The 21,577-nt window shown below is 44.7% G+C and overlaps 1 protein-coding gene across 1 annotated transcript in view; it reads left to right on the top strand.

Moving 5' to 3' along the window:
* stk3 (serine/threonine kinase 3 (STE20 homolog, yeast)) overlaps window positions 1–21,577 on the top strand; it is a 391,198-nt gene that overhangs the window by 230,829 nt on the left and 138,792 nt on the right. The window contains exon 7 of the mRNA XM_078215647.1: window positions 12,104–12,241. Coding sequence (XP_078071773.1) covers window positions 12,104–12,241 — 138 coding nt within the window. The remainder of the gene's footprint in view (window positions 1–12,103; window positions 12,242–21,577) is intronic.

The following is a 21,577-nucleotide window of genomic DNA, read 5'->3' as shown; positions in this document are numbered from 1 at the left end:
TTGCCTTGTACAATAGGGAGGAAATTCTTGCAAAAGGACCAATTTATCGTTGCTTGCTGAAATAGAACGGGACCACACTACTGATATGCGAGAGCTGATCTTGCTGGATTCAGCCAAGCCAGTTCATCAATATCATTTGAATCAGTACTACGATTGTCATTGTATCCAGAAAGCACCGGCTGGTGTTTTCTATTCAGAACTCGTCCTTTTTAACTTGAGGAAATCTGCCATGTTAGCAGTGAATGGACAGGGGAAATGACTGAACTTTTAAGTTCCTTCAATGAAGAAACCTTGAATGTTTTGCCCAAGGAGCCATGTCTGGGGATGATTTGAGTACTATCATGCTAGTTAATCAGGATCAGTATTTTCTGTGCACATTGTGCTAAGAAAGGATGTAACTTACTGATTGCACATTGTGTTGAAAAGCCCGTTGAAGCTTTCTATGCCGATAGTCATTGACAGAATTCTTATCATGAAAGTGCTTATCATGTGTTCAGCTGAATGGAGTTTGTGGATTTTGAGGAAGTATCAACTCTGACCTAGCTGTGATTCACAACTCAGTATAGAATAGCTTTGGAGGTAGACTATCTGAACTTTCTTTTGACTTAATCCCTCTGCTTAGGACAGATATAGAACATAGAAAGCCACAGCACAAACAGGCCCTTCGGCCCACAGGTTGCGCCGATCACATCCCCACCTCTAGGCCTATCTATAGCCCTCAATCCCATTAAATCCCATGTACTCATCCAGAAGTCTCTTAAAAGACCCCAACGAGTTTGCCTCCACCACCACCGACGTCAGCCGATTCCACTCACCCACCACCCTCTGAGTGAAAAACTTACCCCTGACATCTCCTCTGTACCTACCCCCCAGCACCTTAAACCTGTGTCCTCTCGTAGCAACCATTTCAGCCCTTGGAAATAGCCTCTGAGAGTCTACCCTATCCAGACCTCTCAACATCTTGTAAACCTCTATCAGGTCACCTCTCATCCTTCGTCTCTCCAGGGAGAAGAGACCAAGCTCCCTCAACCTATCCTCATAAGGCATGCCCCCCAATCCAGGCAACATCCTTGTAAATCTCCTCTGCACCCTTTCAATGGCTTCAACATCTTTCCTGTAATGAGGTGACCAGAACTGCGCGCAGTACTCCAAGTGGGGTCTAACCAGGGTCCTATAAAGCTGCAGCATTATCTCCCGACTCCTAAACTCAATCCCTCGATTAATGAAGGCCAGTACGCCGTACGCCTTCTTGACCGCATCCTCCACCTGCGAGGCCGATTTAAGAGTCCTATGGACCCGGACCCCAAGGTCCTTCTGATCCTCTACACTGCTAAGAATGGTACCCTTCATATTATATTGCTGCTTCATCCCATTGGATCTGCCAAAATGGATCACCACACACTTATCCGGGTTGAAGTCCATCTGCCACTTCTCCGCCCAGTCTTGCATTCTATCTATGTCTCGCTGCAACTTCTGACATCCCTCCAAACTATCCACAACACCACCTACCTTGGTGTCGTCAGCAAACTTACCAACCCATCCCTCCACTTCCTCATCCAGGTCATTTATGAAAATGACAAACAGCAAGGGTCCCAGAACAGATCCCTGGGGCACTCCACTGGTCACTGACCGCCATGCAGAGAAAGACCCCTCCACAGCCACTCTCTGCCTTCTGCAGGCAAGCCAGTTCTGGATCCACAAGGCAACAGCCCCTTGGATCCCATGCCCTCTCACTTTCTCAAGAAGTCTTGCATGGGGGACCTTATCGAACGCCTTGCTGAAGTCCATATAGACCACATCCACCGCTCTTCCTTCGTCAATATGTCAATAGGTTTGATATTGTTCCTCCTTATGTTATCCATCGGACTCCTAAATGAAAAGATCAGGTTAACCCTGTTACATTGTGTCCTTCACAGTCAAGAGGCCCCTGTCAAATGGGTATTTATGACAGCACTACCACACTGATAGGAAAAGGAGAAGATAATCTGGAAGATAAAGGTGGAGCACAGCAGCTCAAAGTTCATCTACTGTACATAGAACATAGAACATAGAACATTACAGCGCAGAACAGGCCCTTCGGCCCACGATGTTGCACCGACCAGTTAAAAAAAAAACTGTGACCCTCCAACCTAAACCAATTTCTTTTCGTCCATGAACCTATCTACGGATCTCTTAAACGCCCCCAAACTAGGCGCATTTACTACTGATGCTGGCAGGGCATTCCAATCCCTCACCACCCTCTGGGTAAAGAACCTACCCCTGACATCGGTTCTATAACTACCCCCCCTCAATTTAAAGCCATGCCCCCTCGTGCTGGATTTCTCCATCAGAGGAAAAAGGCTATCACTATCCACCCTATCTAAACCTCTAATCATCTTATATGTTTCAATAAGATCCCCTCTTAGCCGCCGCCTTTCCAGCGAAAACAATCCCAAATCCCTCAGCCTCTCCTCATAGGATCTCCCCTCCATACCAGGCAACATCCTGGTAAACCTCCTCTGCACCCTCTCCAAAGCCTCCACATCCTTCCTGTAATGTGGGGACCAGAACTGCACACAGTACTCCAAGTGCGGCCGCACCAGAGTTGTGTACAGTTGCAACATAACGCTACGACTCCTAAATTCAATCCCCCTACCAATAAACGCCAAGACACCATATGCCTTCTTAACAACCTTATCTACTTGATTCCCAACTTTCAGGGATCTATGCACACATACACCTAGATCCCTCTGCTCCTCCACACTATTCAAAGTCCTCCCGTTAGCCCTATACTCAACACATCTGTTATTCCTACCAAAGTGAATTACCTCACACTTCTCCGCATTAAACTCCATCCGCCACCTCTCGGCCCAACTTTGCAACCTGTCTAAGTCTTCCTGCAGACTACGACACCCTTCCTCACTGTCTACCACACCACCGACTTTGGTGTCATCAGCAAATTTGCTAATCCACCCAACTATACCCTCATCCAGATCATTAATAAATATTACAAACAGCAGTGGCCCCAAAACAGATCCCTGAGGTACACCACTTGTAACCGCACTCCATGATGAATATTTACTATCAACCACCACCCTCTGTTTCCTATCCGCTAGCCAATTCCTGATCCAATTTCCTAGATCACCCCCAATCCCATACATCTGCATTTTCTGCAGAAGCCTACCATGGTGAACCTTATCAAACGCCTTACTAAAATCCATATATACCACGTCCACTGCCTTGCCCCCATCCACCTCCTTGGTCACTTTCTCAAAAAACTCAATAAGGTTAGTAAGGCACGACCTACCTGCCACAAAACCATGCTGACTATCACCTATCAATTCATTACTCTCCAAATAACTATAAATCCTATCCCTTATAATTTTTTCCAACATCTTGCCGACAACAGAAGTGAGACTCACCGGTCTATAATTCCCGGGGAAGTCTCTGTTCCCCTTCTTAAACAATGGGACAACATTCGCTAACCTCCAATCTTCTGGTACTATACCAGAGGCCAACGACGACCTGAAGATCAGAGCCAGAGGCGCTGCAATCACTTCTCTTGCCTCCCAGAGAATCCTTGGATAAATCCCATCCGGACCAGGGGATTTATCTATTTTCAGACCCTCCAGAATATCCTGCACATCCTCCTTATCAACTGTAATACTGTCTATTCTACTCCCTTGCAACCCAGTGTCCTCCTCAGCTATATTCATGTCCCCTTGCGTGAACACCGAAGAGAAATATTGGTTCAATGCTTCACCAATCTCCTCCGGTTCCACACATAACTTCCCTCTGCCATCTATAACTGGCCCTAAACTTGCCCTAACCAACCTTCTGTTCTTGACATACCTATAGAACGCCTTAGGATTCTCTTTAACCCTATCCGCCAAAGTCTTCTCATGTCCCCTTTTAGCCCTTCTAAGCTCGCTCTTCAACTCCCTCTTAGCCAATGTAGAATGTTCCTCATCAGAGGAACTGGTTTTATCTGTTATGTACATAATAAACTTATTATAAATTCTGATTAAAATTGAAAGCAAACAATTAATAAAAGATGTGGCTACACTGCAATTTTCTGTATTCTGAGAAATGCAATCAAATGCTTTGCAAACTTCTACTAATGCCGTGTGAAAGGTGGTTATCGCACTGAGTTGGATGTTTTTTACAAGTAGCATCCTAAAACACAATATAATTATAAACTACTCCATGTGCAGCCCAGTGAAATAAAGGCACTATAATGTAATGTGACAAATCATTCCTGAAAAGCTTTAATAAAATTATTTAGAGCAAGTAAGAAGCCTTGTTTGTGTCCTGTGATATTGTAGACAAAGGACAGTGACGTTAAAAGGCATTTTAACAAAACTAATTTCTAAGGGTTCGAGGAATATTTCTTTTCAGCCGAGAGAAGCTGGTGTCAAAACCTTCAGATCCTGTCTAAAATGATCTAATCATTTTATGGTTGCAGTGCTTGTTATTGGCCACTAGAAGCTGCCAACAACTCACAATGCTTTGGCAGCCTCTTGTGGCTCTAATCGGTAGAACAACACTACCATCTCCAACTTTGCACTTTAGACAAAGCTCTTTTAGTCATTCTTTGTTGCAACAAGTGTATAATTCTGGAATAGTGCAGTTTTTAACATGGGTTTGCCCAAACTTTCAAATAATCTCATTGGTGTCATGGAGAGCTTTGCTTCACTCACTGGTATCGAAGCTGATTCAAAATTGCAGCAGTTCACGTGGGGGACTTTCTGTATGGAGCTAGGGCTGCAGCAGTTGACTATAAAAAGACTGGGTGGGATTTTACGGCAGTGCTCGTCCCAAAACCGTAAAATCCTGCCCAAGGTCAACGGACCTTTCAATGCTCCACCTCTCGCCCGCTCCGATTCCCATAGCATGTGGGACGGTAAAATTCACCCCTAAAATTCTGATAGCCGTTGTCTAAGTGGAAAGAGATAGGACAGAGAAGATTGAAGGGAAAGGAAATCCAAGGTGTATCCATGAACCGTTAGGCAAGGGATGGAACAGTCCTGCATCTGCCCCTGTTTCATGGTTGCTGAATCAACAGTGCGTTGTATGAGGTTCTTTTAAAATTGTGTCACAATATCTGACTCTGTGTCAATCCATACCATTGTTGGATGTTGGAGCGTGCTTGAAAGGAGTAGGAATCTGGTCACAGATTAATCCTCAAACAAAGCAAAATTGTTAATCTCTGGCTTCTTGTCCTCTAAACATTTTAAAGGAGAATGTCCTTTGAAAAACCCATTCGTACCAATAATGCACTGGAGGCAAAAGTCAAATTACAATGATTGGAATGTGTCAAAATGCTACAAAAATAAGAAAAATAAAATGGTTAAGAAGTGGCTGAAATAAATTTATTTTCCATATGCTTGCCACTGGTTGGCAATATCAGGTGGCCATTTCATGTGAACTTGAATTTGACCTGATTTACTGTACGACAGAATGTGCAGGACATTCCCATCCAAAATTAATATTCAACCCCCGGGTACCCACTTCAGTGAGGTGATTCCAATCCCATCATTTCAGGATTCAGAGTGGACAGAATTCCAGAGGATTTACTGTTTGTTTTCCATCCTCAATTCAATTCAGGACCCTGGGAAGTGCCGAGGATCAGAGGGAACTTGGTGTGCATATACACCAGTGCCTTAAGATAACAGAACAGAGTTAAGAAGACACATGGTATACTTGCCTCTATGAGCTGAGGTGTGGGGTTTTCAAACAGGAAGGTTATGCTGGAGCTATATAAAACGTTGGTTAGGCCACAGCTAGAGTATTGTGTGCTGTTCTGGAATCCACATTATAGGAGGGATGTGACAGCACTGGAAAGGGTGCTGAGGAGATTTACCAAGATGTTGCTTGGTGTGGAAAGCTCTAATTATGAAGAGAGATTGGATAGTCTGGGGTTGTTTTCCTTGGTGTGGAGATGCTGGCGTTGGACTGGGGTAAACACAGTAAGAGTTTTAACAACACCAGGTTAAAGTCCAACAGGTTTATTTGGTAGCAAATGCCATTAGCTTTCGGAGTGCTGCTCCTTCGTCAGATGGAGTGGAAATCTGCTCTCAAACAAGGGCATACAGAGACACAAAATCAAGTTACAGAATACTGATTAGAATGCGAATCTCTACAGCCAACCAGGTCTTAAAGATACAGACAATGTGAGTGGAGGGAGCATTAAGCAGAGGTTTAAGAGATGTGTATGGTCTCCAGACAGGACAGCCAATGAGATTCTGCAAGTCCAGGAGGCAAGCTGTGGGGGTTACTGATAGTGTGACATGAGCCCAAGATCCCGGTTTAGGCCGTCCTCATGTGTGCGGAACTTGGCTATCAGTTTCTGGCTCAGTGATTCTGTGTTGTTGTGTGTCGTGAAGGCTGCCTTGGAGAACGCTTACCCAAAGATCAGAGGCTGAATGCCCGTGACTGCTGTCACCAAGGACTACTCTCTGGAATCAGTTGCATTCTTGGACACACGCATCTCCATTAAGGACGGTCACCACAGCACCGCACTGTACCGCAAGCCCACAGATAACCTCACGATGCTCCACTTCTCCAGCTTCCATCCTAAACACATTAAAGAAGCCATCCCCTACGGACAAGCCCTCCGTATACACAGTATCTGCTCAGATGAGGAGGATTGCAACAGACACCTCCAGACGCTGAAAGATGCCCTCATAAGAACAGGATATGGAGCTCGACTCATCGATCGACAGTTCCGACGCGCCACAGCGAAAAACCGCACCGACCGCAGAGGACAAACACGGGACACGGTGGACAGAGTACCCTTCGTCGTCCAGTACTTCTCCGGAGTGAAGAAGCTACGGCATCTCCTTCGGAGCCTTCAACATGTCATTGATGAAGACGAACATCTCGCCAAGGCCATCCCCACACCCCCACTTCTTGCCTTCAAACAACCGCACAACCTCAAACAGATCATTGTCCGCAGCAAACTACCCAGCCTTCAGGAGAACAGTGACCACGACACCACACAGCCCTGCCACAGTAACCTCTGCAAGACATGCCGGATCATCGACACGGATGCCATCATCTCACGTGAGAACACCATCTACCAGGTACACGGTACCTACTCTTGCAACTCTGCCAACGTTGTCTACCTGATACGCTGCAGCAAAGGATGTCCCGAGGCATGGTACATTGGGGAAACAATGCAGACGCTACGACACGGATGAATGAACACCGCTCGACAATCACCAGGCAAGACTGTTCTCTTTCTGTGGGGGAGCACTTCAGCGGTCACGGGCATTCAGCCTCTGATCTTCGGGTAAGCGTTCTCCAAGGCAGCCTTCACGACACACAACAACGCAGAATCACTGAGCCAGAAACTGATAGCCAAGTTCCGCACTCATGAGGATGGCCTAAACCGGGATCTTGGGCTCATGTCACACTATTGGTAACCCCCACAGCTTGCCTCCTGGACTTGCAGAATCTCATTGGCTGTCCTGTCTGGAGACAATACACATCTCTTAAACCTCTGCTTAATGCTCCCTCCACTCACATTGTCTGTATCTTTAAGACCTGGTTGGCTGTAGAGATTTGCATTCTAATCAGTATTCTGTAACTTGATTTTGTGTCTCTGTATGCCCTGTTTGAAGGCAGATATCCACTCCATCTGACGAAGGAGCAGTGCTCCGAAAGCTAATGGCATTTGCTACCAAATAAACCTGTTGGACTTTAACCTGGTGTTAAAACTCTTACGTTGTTTTCCTTGGAGCAGAAGAGACTGAGGGAGGACATGGCGGGACTGATATATGAGGAGGGATGTATGAGGAGGGATGGCGGGACTGATGTATGAGGAGAGATCGACTAGGATAGGATTGTTTTCACTGGAGTTCAGACGAATGAGGGGGGATCTCATAGAGACTTATAAAATTCTAACAGGACTAGACAGGGTAGATGTGGGGAGGATATTCCCGATGGTGGGGGATTCCAGAACCAGAGATCACAGTCCGAGGATTCAGGGTCGATCATTTAGGACGGAGGTGAGGAGACATTTCTTCACCCAAAGAGTGGTGAGCCTGTGGAATTCATACCACAGGAAGTAGTTGATGCCAAAACATTGAATGTATTCAAGAGGTGACTGGATATAGCACTTGGGGCGAATGGGATCAAAGGTTATGCGGAGAAAGCAGGAATAGGCTATTGAGTTGGATGATCAGCCATGATCATGATGAATGGCGGAGCAGGCTCGAAGGGCCAAATGGCCTCCTCCTGCTCCGATCTTCTATGTTCCTATGTTTTTATGACATGATTGAGAGGTATAAGATTATGAGGGACATAGATAGAGTAGACAGGAAACAACTTTTCCCCTTGGTGGAGGGATCAATAACTAGGGGGCATAGATTTAAGGTAAGGTTTAGAGGGGATGTGAGGAAAAACGTTTTCACCCAGAGGGCGGTGGGAGTCTGGGACTCAATGCCTGAAAGGGTGGTAGAGGCAGAGACCTTCATAACATTTAAGAAGTATTTAGATGTGCATTTGGATGGCAAAGTACACAAGGCTGTGGACTAAGTGCTGGAAAATGGGATTAGAATAGTTGGGTGGCTTGTCATTGATCGGTGCAGACTCGACGGGCTGAAAGGCCTTTTTCTGAGCTGTAGACCTCTATGATTCTAATTCGTGCAGGTAGGATGGGCGGCTGAGAACAGAAAATCTGGAGTAGAGAGTTCCAACATAGATGAAAATAACTTGTGACTTAACTGCAATTGTGCCTGAATCCTTGGATTACATATTAGTTTAGGATTAGTAAAGCATGACGTAGTTTTGTAAGCATTGATATTTGGAAGAAAAGTTACTTAATTGTGGCTCCAGTGAAAAGAGGAGGTACTTCTGATAATTTTGATCAAACAGATATGATATGTTGTTGAAAGGATTTATAGAAATTTGATTACAGCATTGCAGCTGTGAGCAGTGAGTTGGCCTTGTGGATGTGACTAAACCGAACATACAATTCTGTCTCCTGCGTAACCATTTAGGGAATTGGTTGGTACTGTTAAGCTGGTTAATATTTCATAGAGTCATAGAATCATGGAGGTTTACAGCATGGAAACAGGCCCTTTGGCCCAATTTGTCTATGCCACCCTTTTTTTTTAAAACTCCTAAGCTAGTCCCAATTGCCCGCATTTGGCCCATATCCCTCTATACCCATCTTACCCATGTAACTGTCTAAATGCTTTTTAAAAGACAAAATTGTACCCACCTCTACTACTACCTCTGGCAGCTTGTTCCAGACACTCACCACTCTCTGTGTGGAGAAATTGCCCCTCTGGATACTTTTGTATCACTCCCCTCTCACCTTAAACCTATGCCCTCTAGTTTTAGACTCCCCTACCTTTGGGAAAAGATATTGACTATCTAGCTGATCTATGCCCCTCATTATTTTATAGACCTCTATAAGATCACCCCCAAGTTTCCTACGCTCCAGGGAAAAAAGTCCCAGTCTATCCAGCCTCTCCTTATAACCCAAACCATCAAGTCCCGGTAGCATCCTAGTAAATCTTTTCTACACTCTTTCTAGTTTAATAATATCCTCTCTATAATAGGGTGACCAGAACTGTACACAGTATTCCAAGTGTGTCCTTACCAATGTCTTGTACAACTTCAACAAGACGTCCCAACTCCTGTACTGTATTTAATGTAGTGACCAATGAAACTAAGCATGCTGAATGCCTTCTTCACCACTCTGTCCACCTGTGACTCCACTTTCAAGGAGCTATGAACCTGTGCCCCTAGATCTCTTTGTTCTGTAACTCTCCCCAATACCCTACCATTAACTGAGTAAGTCCTGCCCTGGTTCAATCTACCAACATGCGTCACCTCGCATTTATCTAAATTAAACTCCATCTGCCATTCGTCAGCCCACTGGCCCAATTGATCAAGATCCCGTTGCAATCCAAGATAACCTTCTTCACTGTCCACTATGCCACCAATCTTGGTGTCATCTGCAAACTTACTAACCATGCCACCTACATTCTCATCCAAATCATTAATATAAATGACAAATAACAGTGGACGCAGCACCGATCTCCAAGGCACACCGCTGGTCACAGGTCTCCAGTTTGCAAAACAACCCTCTGCAACCACCCTCTGGTTTCTGTCATCAAGCCAATTTTGTATCTATTTAGTTACTTCATCCTGGATCCCGTGAGATTTAACCTTATGCAACAACCTGCCGTACGGTACCTTGTCAAAGGCCTTGCTAAAGTCCGTGTCGACAGCATCAACTGCACTGCCCTCATCTGCCTTATTGGTTACCCCTTCAAAAAACTTAATGAAACTTGTGAGACATGATTTTCCACTCACAAAGCCATGCTGACTGTCCCTAATCAGTCCTTGTGTCTCTAAATGCCTGTAGACCCTGTCTCTCAGAATACCTTCCAACAACTTACCCACCACAGATGTGAGGCTCACTGGCCTGTAGTTCCCAGGCTTTCCCCTGCAGCCCTTTTTAAACAAAGGCACAACATTTGCAACCCTCCATTCTTCAGGCACCTCACCTGTGACTATCGATGATTCAAATATCTCTGCTAGGGGACATGCAATTTCCTCCCTAGCCTCGTACAGTATCCTGGGATACACTTCATCAGGTCCCGGGGATTTATCTACCTTAATGCACTTTAAGACTTCCAGCACCTCCTCTGTAATATGTACACTGCTCAAGACATCACTATTTATTTCCCCAAGTTCCCTGACATCCATGCTTTTCTCAACAGTAAATACTGATGAGAAATATTCATTTAGGATCTCACTCATCTCGTTTCAAAGTTGAATATGGAAAACATTTTATTTTCATCAGTACATGTGGTGTATAATCATTAACACCGAAAATTGTTGAGAATTCAGAATACTTCTGTGCTCCATGGTGTCATTGGGGTGTATCCCAATGATGTGCAGGCGAACCACCCCAACCCCTGGAGGTCCCAAGGTAAGGGCTGCACGGCAATTGCCCAGGAACTTCAATTGCCCCGCAATCGGAAACATCTGAAACTCATCTCTAACTTTGGATGGTTCCAACTGCCTTAAGGCAGTAGTCACCGAGAAAATGTTCAAAGAATTTCAAACCACTTCTAACTCCTGGGTAACTATAGCACTGATCACCCCCCCATTCATGGCACTCCCATCCCATGGATCACCCCCCCGACTACGTGACACCCCTTTGACCACTTAACCCCACACTGACCCCATCAACTCTCCAAACAACTGCACCCAGCCCCCCGATATACCCAGCCCCCACTGAAAATCCTACCCCCATTGACCACCGTATTTTCCCCCGACTGATCAACCTATCCTTCCCAACCACCCGCTCCTTGACCATTCCTGACTGCATCCCACCCCTTAATCCTACCCACTTACTTGACAAGCCTATCTTCTCCATAGCTTCTGAAATTGGCTGGACCTTTAAACTTACCTGTTGACAGCTCGGCGCCGTTAAAAAAAAGAGGTGTGGGGTCCTGGCCACTAACTCAGCAACCCTGGGCTGAAGGTCTCAGGAAACGCGGGGCCCTACGCAGTTCTTGCCTGGCTTGAGTTGGAAAGCCTTGTGAGAAAGAATTGCCTGGATTTCCAGGTAAGAAACTGGGAGCAGAGTGACAATCGAGCCTGCCACTCTGCAGAAGTTCAGGCCCGTTGTATTTAGAAATAGATACTGCTGACTCAGCAACCGTGCTCTCGAAAGGCTGAGATCCAGTAAGAGTAATTATTTAGGTGGGAAATGATCCTGGCACTAAACAGCAGTCTGTTGGTTTTATCTGTTTGGTCAGGAAGTGCCTTTGGTTCTACTAAGCAGGTCAAAATGGAAAGCTTCTCTGGAGACTGATAAACAATAATAGATAAAATAAAGTATGAAGTGCTCAATGAGGTTCAGTTTGCACAGAGGAAATTTAATGGGAAATAGCTACATTGGTAGCAGATGGAGTAGTTTCCTGAACCTCATTCCTGATAGAAATTCTAGATCAGTAAAAAATGTGTACATCAGATTTACTGTCAGATAGAGAAGGTGAATAAAAGGATTTGTTTATTTGACTGCACTAAAACTCAGATGATTCTGATTTCCATGTCCAACTGATTTTCCCCCTTCCTTTTCTTTTAAAAATAGGCTATTTTTATGATTCCCACCAACCCACCACCAACATTCCGGAAGCCAGAGCTCTGGTCTGATGAGTTCACAGATTTTGTCAAGAAGTGTCTTGTGAAGAATCCAGAGCAAAGAACTACTGCCACACAACTATTGCAGGTTTGGCACAAAATGTTTTTCAGTGAATCTTTGTTAGTTTTAAGCAGGAAAATAAATCTTGCACTTCTGATTTATGTAGAATTCATGCAGAAATTGCAGCTTTAAGCACAAAATTAGCTCAAAACATCATGATTTTTTTTCAGGCTCTGACTGGGCACCCGGCTTTTGCATGTTCGATTTTGAGATAGTTTTCAGCATTTCTACGCGACTGCGCTACCTATGTATGCAAACTCATTAACAAACACAAGTTAAATGTGGAGATAGTCTGTGGAATTCTTTACTGCAGAGAGCTGTAGAGGTTGGGTTGTTAAATATGTTCAAGGCTGAGATTTTTAATCAGTAAAAAAATCACGGATTATGGGGATAAGGCGGGAAAGTGGAGTTGAGGATTATCACATAGGATCAGTCATGATCTCACTGAATGCAGAGCAGACTTGATGGTCCAAATGGCCTGCTTCTGCTCCTACGTCTTATGGTCTCTCACACTGTTGCATGGCCAAAATAAGATCTACTTTGTGATGGGCTGACATCTGCAGTTGCAAGCCCCTTTTGCACTCTGTACATCTACAACTATCCTAAGAACGCTGTGTACTAACCGTATCTGGATATATCAAAGGAGACTTGTCCTTGGCACCTCCATTTTACTGTAGATGCAAAGGCTAAGCTATACTACCTGTTGCAGCTTTGTGGAGTCAATGTCAAGGACTAGGACAGCTTAAATAAAAGCAAATGACTGCGGATGCTGGAATCTGAAACAAAAACAGAAAATGCTGGAAAATCTGAGCATGTCTGACAGCATCTGTGGGGTGAGAATAGAGCCAACGTTTTGAGTTGAGATGACCCTTTGTCAGAGCTGAGAGCAGAGACAATCAGCAGAGATTTATACTGTGAGGGTGAAGGTGGGGGTGGAATGGGACAAAGGGAATGTAAATGAGGATACAGAAGGCTGAGAAGGTGCTAAAAAGTGTCCATTAAAGTGATTAGAATGTGAGAATGGCAGAACAGAGGTACAGATTGTTAAAGGACTGCCTGAGGAATGTGGCAGTTGCACTGAAATGAGGGGTGGGGAGAGGCAAGAAGGAGAGCTGGAATGGAGAAGTGAAAAAATGGAAGTGAAAAGGAAGGATGATAAAATGGATGAATGAGATGAAATGAAGTGAAATAAAAATAAATTAAAAATAAATGGAAATGGGGTGAAGGTGGAGGGAAGAATTCATCCTTCGAAGTTGTTGAACTCAATGTTCAGCCCGGAAGGCTGTAAAGTGCCCAATCAGAAGATGAGCTGCTATCCCTCCAGTTTGTGTTGGGATTCGCTAAAACATTGCAGAAGGCCTAGGAGGACAGGAGAGCAGGGTGGTGTGTTGAAGTGGCAAACGACAGGAAGGTCAGGGTTCTGCTTATCCAGTTGTTGTCAATGTCACCACAGCAATAAAGAACGCAACAGGATTTTTCCACACTGCAGAAAATGTGCAGTTGATATCCATATCCACCAAGTGACTGAACAAAGAACAGTACAGCACAGGAAACAGGCCCTTCGGCCCTCCAAGCCTGTTGCGCTCATTGGTCCAACTAGACCATTCGTTTGTATCCTTCCATTCCCAGACTGCTCATGTGACTATCCAGGTAAGTCTTAAACGATGCCAGTGTGTCTGCCTCCACCATTCCAGGCCCCCACCACTCTCTGTGTAAAAACCGTTCCTCTGATATCTGAGTTATACCTCGCCCTTCTCACCTTGAGCCCGTGACCCCTCGTGATCGTCACCTCCCACCTGGGAAAAAGCTTCCCACTGTTCACCCTATCTATACCCTTCATAATTTTGTACACCTCTATTTGGTCTCCCCTCATTCTCCGTCTTTCCAGGGAGAACAAGCCCAGTTTACCCAATCTCTCCTCATAGCTAAGACCCTCCATACCAGGCAACATCCTGGTAACTCTTCTCTGCACTCTCTCTAAAGCCTCCACGTCCTTCTGGTAGTGCGGCGACCAGAACTGGACGCAGTACTCCAAATGTGGCCTAACCAGCGTTCTATACAGCTGCAACATCAGACTCCAGCTTTTATACTCCATACCCCGTCCTATAAAGGCAAGCATACCATATGCCTTCTTCACCACCTTCTCCACCTGTGCTGCCACCTTCAAGGATTTGTGGACTTGCACACCAAGGTCCCTCTGTGTTTCTGTAGTCTTGATGGCTCTGCCATTTATTGTATAACTCCCCCCTACATCAGTTCTTCCAAAATGCATCACTTCGCATTTATCTGGATTAAATTCCATCTGCCATTTCTCCGCCCAATTTTCCAGCTTATCTATATCCTGCTGTATTGTCCGACAATGTTCATCGCTATACGCAAGTCCAGCTATCTTCGTGTCATCCACAAACTTGCTGATAACACCAGTTACACCTTCTTCCAAAACATTTATATATATCACAAATAGCAGAGGTCCCAGTACAGAGCCCTGCGGAACACCACTGGTCACAGACTTCCAGCCGGAAAAAGACCCTAAGACTGATACCATGTTTGCTCGGAAAAACATTTATTACTTTGCCAGTGTAAATAAAAGACTAACTAGAGGGGCTGCAGAGCTTTTATAACCAAGAGTTCCAGGGATAACAGAAGAAATCCATGTATTTGTAGGACAAAAACAGGTTATTTGACCCAATTTCTCCTTCAAGCTTAACTGCAACTATGTTTTGTTTTAATTCTTTCATGGACTGTGAGTGTCACTGATACAACCAACATTTGTTGCCCATCCCTAATTGCCCATGAGAAGGTGATGGTGAGCTGACTTCTTGAATTGCTGCAGTGCACCAGTGATGGAGGGAGTGAGCATAGAAAAAGGAGTAGGCTATTTGGCCCATCAAGTCTAATTCATCATTCAATTAGCTCATGACTGACCATCTAGAATCATAGAATCCCTACAGTGCAGAAAGACGCCATTCAGCCCATCAGGTCTGCACCGACAACAAAGACCATCCAGGCCCTATCCCCTTAACCCCACTTATTTACCCTGCTGACTCCTCTGACACTAAGGGGCAATTTTATATGACCAATCAGCCTAACCTACACATCTTTGGAGTGTGAGAGGAAACCGGAGCAACCGGAGGAAACCCACGCAGACAGGGGGAGAATGTGCAAACTCTACACAGTCACCCGAGGCTGGAATTGAACCCGGATCCCTGGTACTGTGAGGCAGCAGTGCTAACCACTGCCACCGCCCACGCTATCTTCATATCCCTTGATGTCATTAGTATCCAAAAATCTATTAATTTCTGTCTTGAACATGCTCAATGATGGAGCTTCCATACACCTTTAGGGTAGAGAATTCCAAATATTCACCACCCCCTGAAATGGCCTACCCCTGATCCTGAGATTATATTGGTTTTAGACCCTGGAGTGAAGGTTAGGATGGTGGATGGGTTACCGATCAAGCTGATTACTTTGTTTTTGGTTGGTGTTGAACTTCTGAGTGTTGTTGGAGCTGCACTTGTCCATGCACATGAGAGTTTCCCTCATACTCTTGACCTGTGCCTTGTAGATGCTTAACTAGTTTTGTGGATTCAGGAACTGAGTTACTCATCACAGAATTCCAAGCCTCTGATCTGCTCTTGTAGCCACAGTATTATATGGCTGGTCCAGTTTCTGGTTAATGTTAGTCCCCAGAATGTTGAAGATGGGGGATTCAATATTGCAAATGCCATTGAATGTCAAGGGAAGATGGTTAGATTCTTTCTTCTTGGAGATGGTCATTGCCTGCCACTTATGTAGCATGGATGCTACTTTCCACTTATCAGCTCAAGCCTGAATGTCATCCATGCCTTGCAGCATATTGGCAGGGCTTTCTTCAGTATCAAAGGAGTTGTGAATGGTACTGAACATTGTGCAGTTGTCAGTGAACATCCTTATTTTTGACCGTATGATGGAAGGAAGGTAACTGATGAAGCCGATAAAGATGGTTGGGCCTAGGACACTACCCTGTAAAATTCCTGCAACAATTTCCCGGGGCTTAGATGGTTGACCTCCAAAAAGCATAGTCATCTTTCTTTGTACAAGATATGGTGGAAAGTGTTATCTTTCATTTTTTTGATAAGTACCACTCTTATTCAAATACTGTTTTGATAAGAGGAGGCGATGGCCTAGTGGTATTACCACTAGACTATTAATCCAGAAACTCAGCTAATGTTCTGGGGACCCCGTTTCAAATCCCACCATGGCAGATCTACTGATGGCCATGAAACCATTGTCGATTGTTAGAAAAACCCACCTGGTTCACTAATATCCTCGTTTAAGAAGGGCAGCAGGGATAATCCAGGAAATTATAGGCTGGTGAGCCTTATGTCAGTGGTATGGAAATTATTGGAAAAGATTCTTAGGGACAGGATTTACTCACATTTGGAAACAAATGGACAGTGATAGACAGCATGATTTTTCGAGGAAGTGACGAAGATGATAAATGAGGGAAAGGTAATGGATGTTGTATACATGGACTTCAATAAAGCCTTTGACAAGATAGCTCATGGTAGACTGGTATGAAAGGTGAAGTCACACGAAATCAGAGGAGAGCTGTCAGGATGGATACAGAACTGGCTTGGCCATAGAAGACTGAGGATAGCAATAGAGGGGTGCTTTTCTGAATGGAAGGCTGTGACTAGGTGTGTTCCACAGGGATCAGTTCTGGGACCTTTGTTGTTCATAGTATATATAAATGATTTGGAGGAAAATGTAGCTGGTCTGATCAGTAAGAAATTAGAAATTGGTTGAGTTGCGGATAGTGAAGAGGATTGCCAGAGGATACAGCAAGATATAGACCGGTTGGCGACTTGGGCAGAGAAATGACAGATGGAGTTTAATCCGGACAAGTATGAAATAATGCATTTTGGAAGGACCAATGCATGTAAGAATTATACAGTAAATGGTAGAAACCTTAGGAGTATTGACAGGCAGAGAGATCTGTATGTACATGTCCACTGGTCACTGAAAGTGGCAACACTGGTGGATAAGGTAATCAAGAAGGCACATGGCATGCTTGCCTCCATCGGTCAGAGCATTGAGTATAAAAATTGGCAGGTTATGCTGCAGCTGTACAGAACCTTAGTTAAGCCTCATTTAGAATATTGTGTACAATTCTGGTCACCACACTACCAGAAGTATGTGGATGCTTTGGAGAGGGTGCAGAAGAGGTTTAACCAGGAAGTTGCCAGGTCTAGAGGATATTAGCTATGAGGAGAGGTTGGATAAACTCAGATTGTTCTCACTGGAATGATGGAGGTTGAGGGGTGATCTGATCGAGGTTTACAAGATTATGAGTGGCTTGGACAGATTGGATAGTCAGATGCTCTTTCCTAGGGTAGAAAAGTCAAGTACTGGGGGACATAGGTTTAAGGTGTGTGGGGGAAAGTTTAGAGCAGATGTGCGAGGCAAGCTTTCTACACGGAGGGTGGTGAATGTCGGGAACGCGCTGCCCGGCAAGGTGGTGAGAGCAGGTACGATAGTGGCATTTAAGGGGCAACTAGATGAATACATGAATAGGATGAGAATGGAAGGATACGGACTCCATAAGTGCATACAGTTTTAGTTTAGCCAGGCATCATGATCGACGCAGGCTTGGAGGGCCGAAGGGTCTGTTTTTGTGCTGTACTTTTCTTTGTTCTTTGAAATCTACCGTCCTACCTGGTCTGACCTACATGTGACTCCAGAGCCACAGCAATGCCCTGTAAGGGCAACTAGGTATGGGCAATAAATGCTGATCAGTCAGCGACGTCCATGTCTCACGAATAAGTTAGCAAAAAATATTAAAGGATAGTCACTGTTACCTCACCTCTTGCATTTAGCCCTTTCTCCATGTTTAGACCAATGTTACAATGAGGTCTAGATCCGAATGGCCCTGGTGGAACTCAAATTGAGCATTGGTGAGCAGATTATTACTGTGTCGGTACTGCTTAATAGCATTGTTGACAGCACCTTCTATCATTTTGCTGATGGTTGTAAGGAGGCTGACGTGACAGTAATTGACCAGATTGGATTTGTCTTGCTTTTTGTGTTCTGGGCATACCCCTGAAATTTTCCACTTTGTTGAGTATCTGCCAATGTTGTAGCCATATAGGAGCAGCTTGGCTACAGGCACAGCTAGTTCTGGAACACAGGTCCTCAATATAACTGTTGTGATATTGTCAGGACCCATAGTTTGCTGCTTCCAGTGTATGCAGCCATTTCTTGTTATCATATGGAGTGAATCAATTTGGTTGAAGACTGGCTTTTGTGATGCTGAGGACCTCAGGAGGAGGCAGAGATGGGTCTTCCAATTGGAACTGCTGGTTAAAGTTGGGTGCAAAATCTTTAGTTTTGTAGTTGAGGTGAATGCAAAAAAACTGAGTTCCAACAGTTCCAACTGAATTCCACTTTCTAACTTATCTCTGGATAAAGACATTCTGCTGATTTCCTTATAGAACTTGTTAGTACTGTTTTGTATTTCGAGACCAGAGTTATAGTTTTCCCCACAAGTGGAAACATATACCCTGCCAACTCCTTCATAACTAAAATTAAAAAAACATACATAAAGCTACCTATGTACAGGAGAGTAGAATTTTCTTATTTACCAATTATTATATTTCTTTGCAGGCAGATTTCAGAAAAATCAACATGTTAATGTCACGTTGTCTTCACATCTGTGATGCCAGCTATCAGTTCCATGGTGTCTGAAATCAGATATGCAAGTTTTACAAATGTGAAGTTAGAGATCTGTGTTCTATAAAATTTAAAGTCTTGTTCAAATGCAGACACAAATTTGGATTTGTTGCAACTGACAGTTAAAGTAATCCAAAACACCCAACATAATACTTGAGTTATACACTCCAGTTGCATGACATCAGAGTAAGAAGTTCCATGTCTTGGCATTGATGCGTGTCTGGGCTATAAAGTCTAAAATTCTCTGAAGGTTGGGTTAAACAGCTTGTTGTGAATCTTATGTTGGAACCGATCCAAATGAATTGCAATTGTACAAATCTGTGAGGTAAACGGTACCTTATGGCATCTGAATTGACCTGTGGACAACCACAATGTAAACTCTGACGGACTGCATTCAATTTGGATCATCTGGACCTCCTCTATGGGATTATATGGAGTTGTCATTATAATTGTGATATGAAGTATTTCACGTAACAGTACTTGGAGAGCACTGGTAAGTGGCTTAACAAGAATGGGAAGGTTATTCCCATTGGCGGAAGGGGCAAGAACCAGAGGTCACAGATTTAAGGTGATTGACAAAAGAACCAAAGGCAAAACTTTTTTCATGCAGCAAGTGGTTGTGATCTAGAATGCACTAGCTGAGAGTGTGGTGGAGTCAAGTGCAAGGGTTTTGGGGAAAGAGAAGGGGAGTGAGCTAACTGAATTGCTGTTGCAGAAATCTGGCACAAATTCAACGGGCTGAATGGATTCCTTTGTAACGAATATTTAACCAACATAGCAATTTGTATCATTTTGCAATTTTGTGCTGTAAAAGGTAAAGGTAAAGTCGCCGCAGTCCCAGATGACCATAGGCTGTAGTCCAAATGACCCTCTCAAAAGGGAGAGCTGATTGGTGGTGATTTAACCTGAGGATCACCACACCTCAGGCAACGCTGAGAAGGCAGGGCTTCATGAATATTTTGAGCTGGTACAGGAATTGAGCCTGCACTGTTGGCATCACTGTACATCACTAACCAGCTGTCCAGCCAACTAAGCTAAACAACCCTCATGAAGGCCCCACCTTCTCAACCTTGCCCTTGCCTGCGGTTGGCAATCCTTGGGTTAAATCACGACCAGTCAGTTCTTCTCCCTCAAAGGACAGAGCAACCTGATTTTGTGCTTTATCAGGATGATGAATCGAACATAAACTCGCTTTGTTGTCTGGACTTCACTTGCTTCACCTGTCACCAAACTCAGGCTTGTTGATATTTCATGCTGATTACACAGTTCCTAAGTCGTCATTATTCCACCATGGGATCTCCAACTTTAACTCTACACTCCTATTATCTCCATCTATTTCCTATTGTCTGTTTACCATCATGTTTTTATGTATCCTAATTTTTCTGTGGTATGTAACTTGCGCTTTCCTTGAATCTTTTTGCAAGCGCTTTTTGGTTGCTGCTCCATACCTGAGCCGATGAGCTAAATCTTACATAAACTTGGCAGAGTGTTGTTTTTGGCAAGGAAACCGGTGTGTTTCTCTCTAGATCCTACCACACTCTGCCAGAAAACGTCAAGGGGACGTGATTCATGCTGTCATACAGGGAGTTGGGGTCTAATGCGCTGGCAAAACCTGGTTGCTCAGAGATCGGGGAACCATCAGAACTACAATAAACCTCCCCCTACCTAACCACGGAGGCCTTAGGGGCTCTCTGCTCATCCCCAATTGGAGCCAGCATTCACTCTGACCCCTCATGATCGTTGGCTCCTTCTCTCCACCCCCCACCAAACGACCTTTGCCGGCACCCCCTGCTCATTGCACTATTTCCGGCCCACAACCACATCTGCATGAATCCCCCAATCACCCCACCCCTCCACCCTCCATGAACATAGAACATAGAACATTACAGCGCAGAACAGGCCCTTCGGCCCACGATGTTGCACCGACCAGTTAAAAAAAAACTGTGACCCTCCAACCTAAACCAATTTATTTTCGTCCATGAACCTATCTACGGATCTCTTAAACGCCCCCAAACTAGGCGCATTTACTACTGATGCTGGCAGGGCATTCCAATCCCTCACCACCCTCTGGGTAAAGAACCTACCCCTGACATCGGTTCTATAACTACCCCCCCTCAATTTAAAGCCATGCCCCCTCGTGCTGGATTTCTCCATCAGAGGAAAAAGGCTATCACTATCCACCCTATCTAAACCTCTAATCATCTTATATGTTTCAATAAGATCCCCTCTTAGCCGCCGCCTTTCCAGCGAAAACAATCCCAAATCCCTCAGCCTCTCCTCATAGGATCTCCCCTCCATACCAGGCAACATCCTGGTAAACCTCCTCTGCACCCTCTCCAAAGCCTCCACATCCTTCCTGTAATGTGGGGACCAGAACTGCACACAGTACTCCAAGTGCGGCCGCACCAGAGTTGTGTACAGTTGCAACATAACGCTACGACTCCTAAATTCAATCCCCCTACCAATAAACGCCAAGACACCATATGCCTTCTTAACAACCTTATCTACTTGATTCCCAACTTTCAGGGATCTATGCACACATACACCTAGATCCCTCTGCTCCTCCACACTATTCAAAGTCCTCCCGTTAGCCCTATACTCAACACATCTGTTATTCCTACCAAAGTGAATTACCTCACACTTCTCCGCATT

Source organism: Mustelus asterias, chromosome 7 (assembly GCF_964213995.1).
Source record: "Mustelus asterias chromosome 7, sMusAst1.hap1.1, whole genome shotgun sequence".
NCBI lineage: Eukaryota > Metazoa > Chordata > Chondrichthyes > Carcharhiniformes > Triakidae > Mustelus > Mustelus asterias.
Note: the sequence above shows the minus strand (reverse complement) of the source record. Positions and strands in the feature narration are given on the sequence as shown.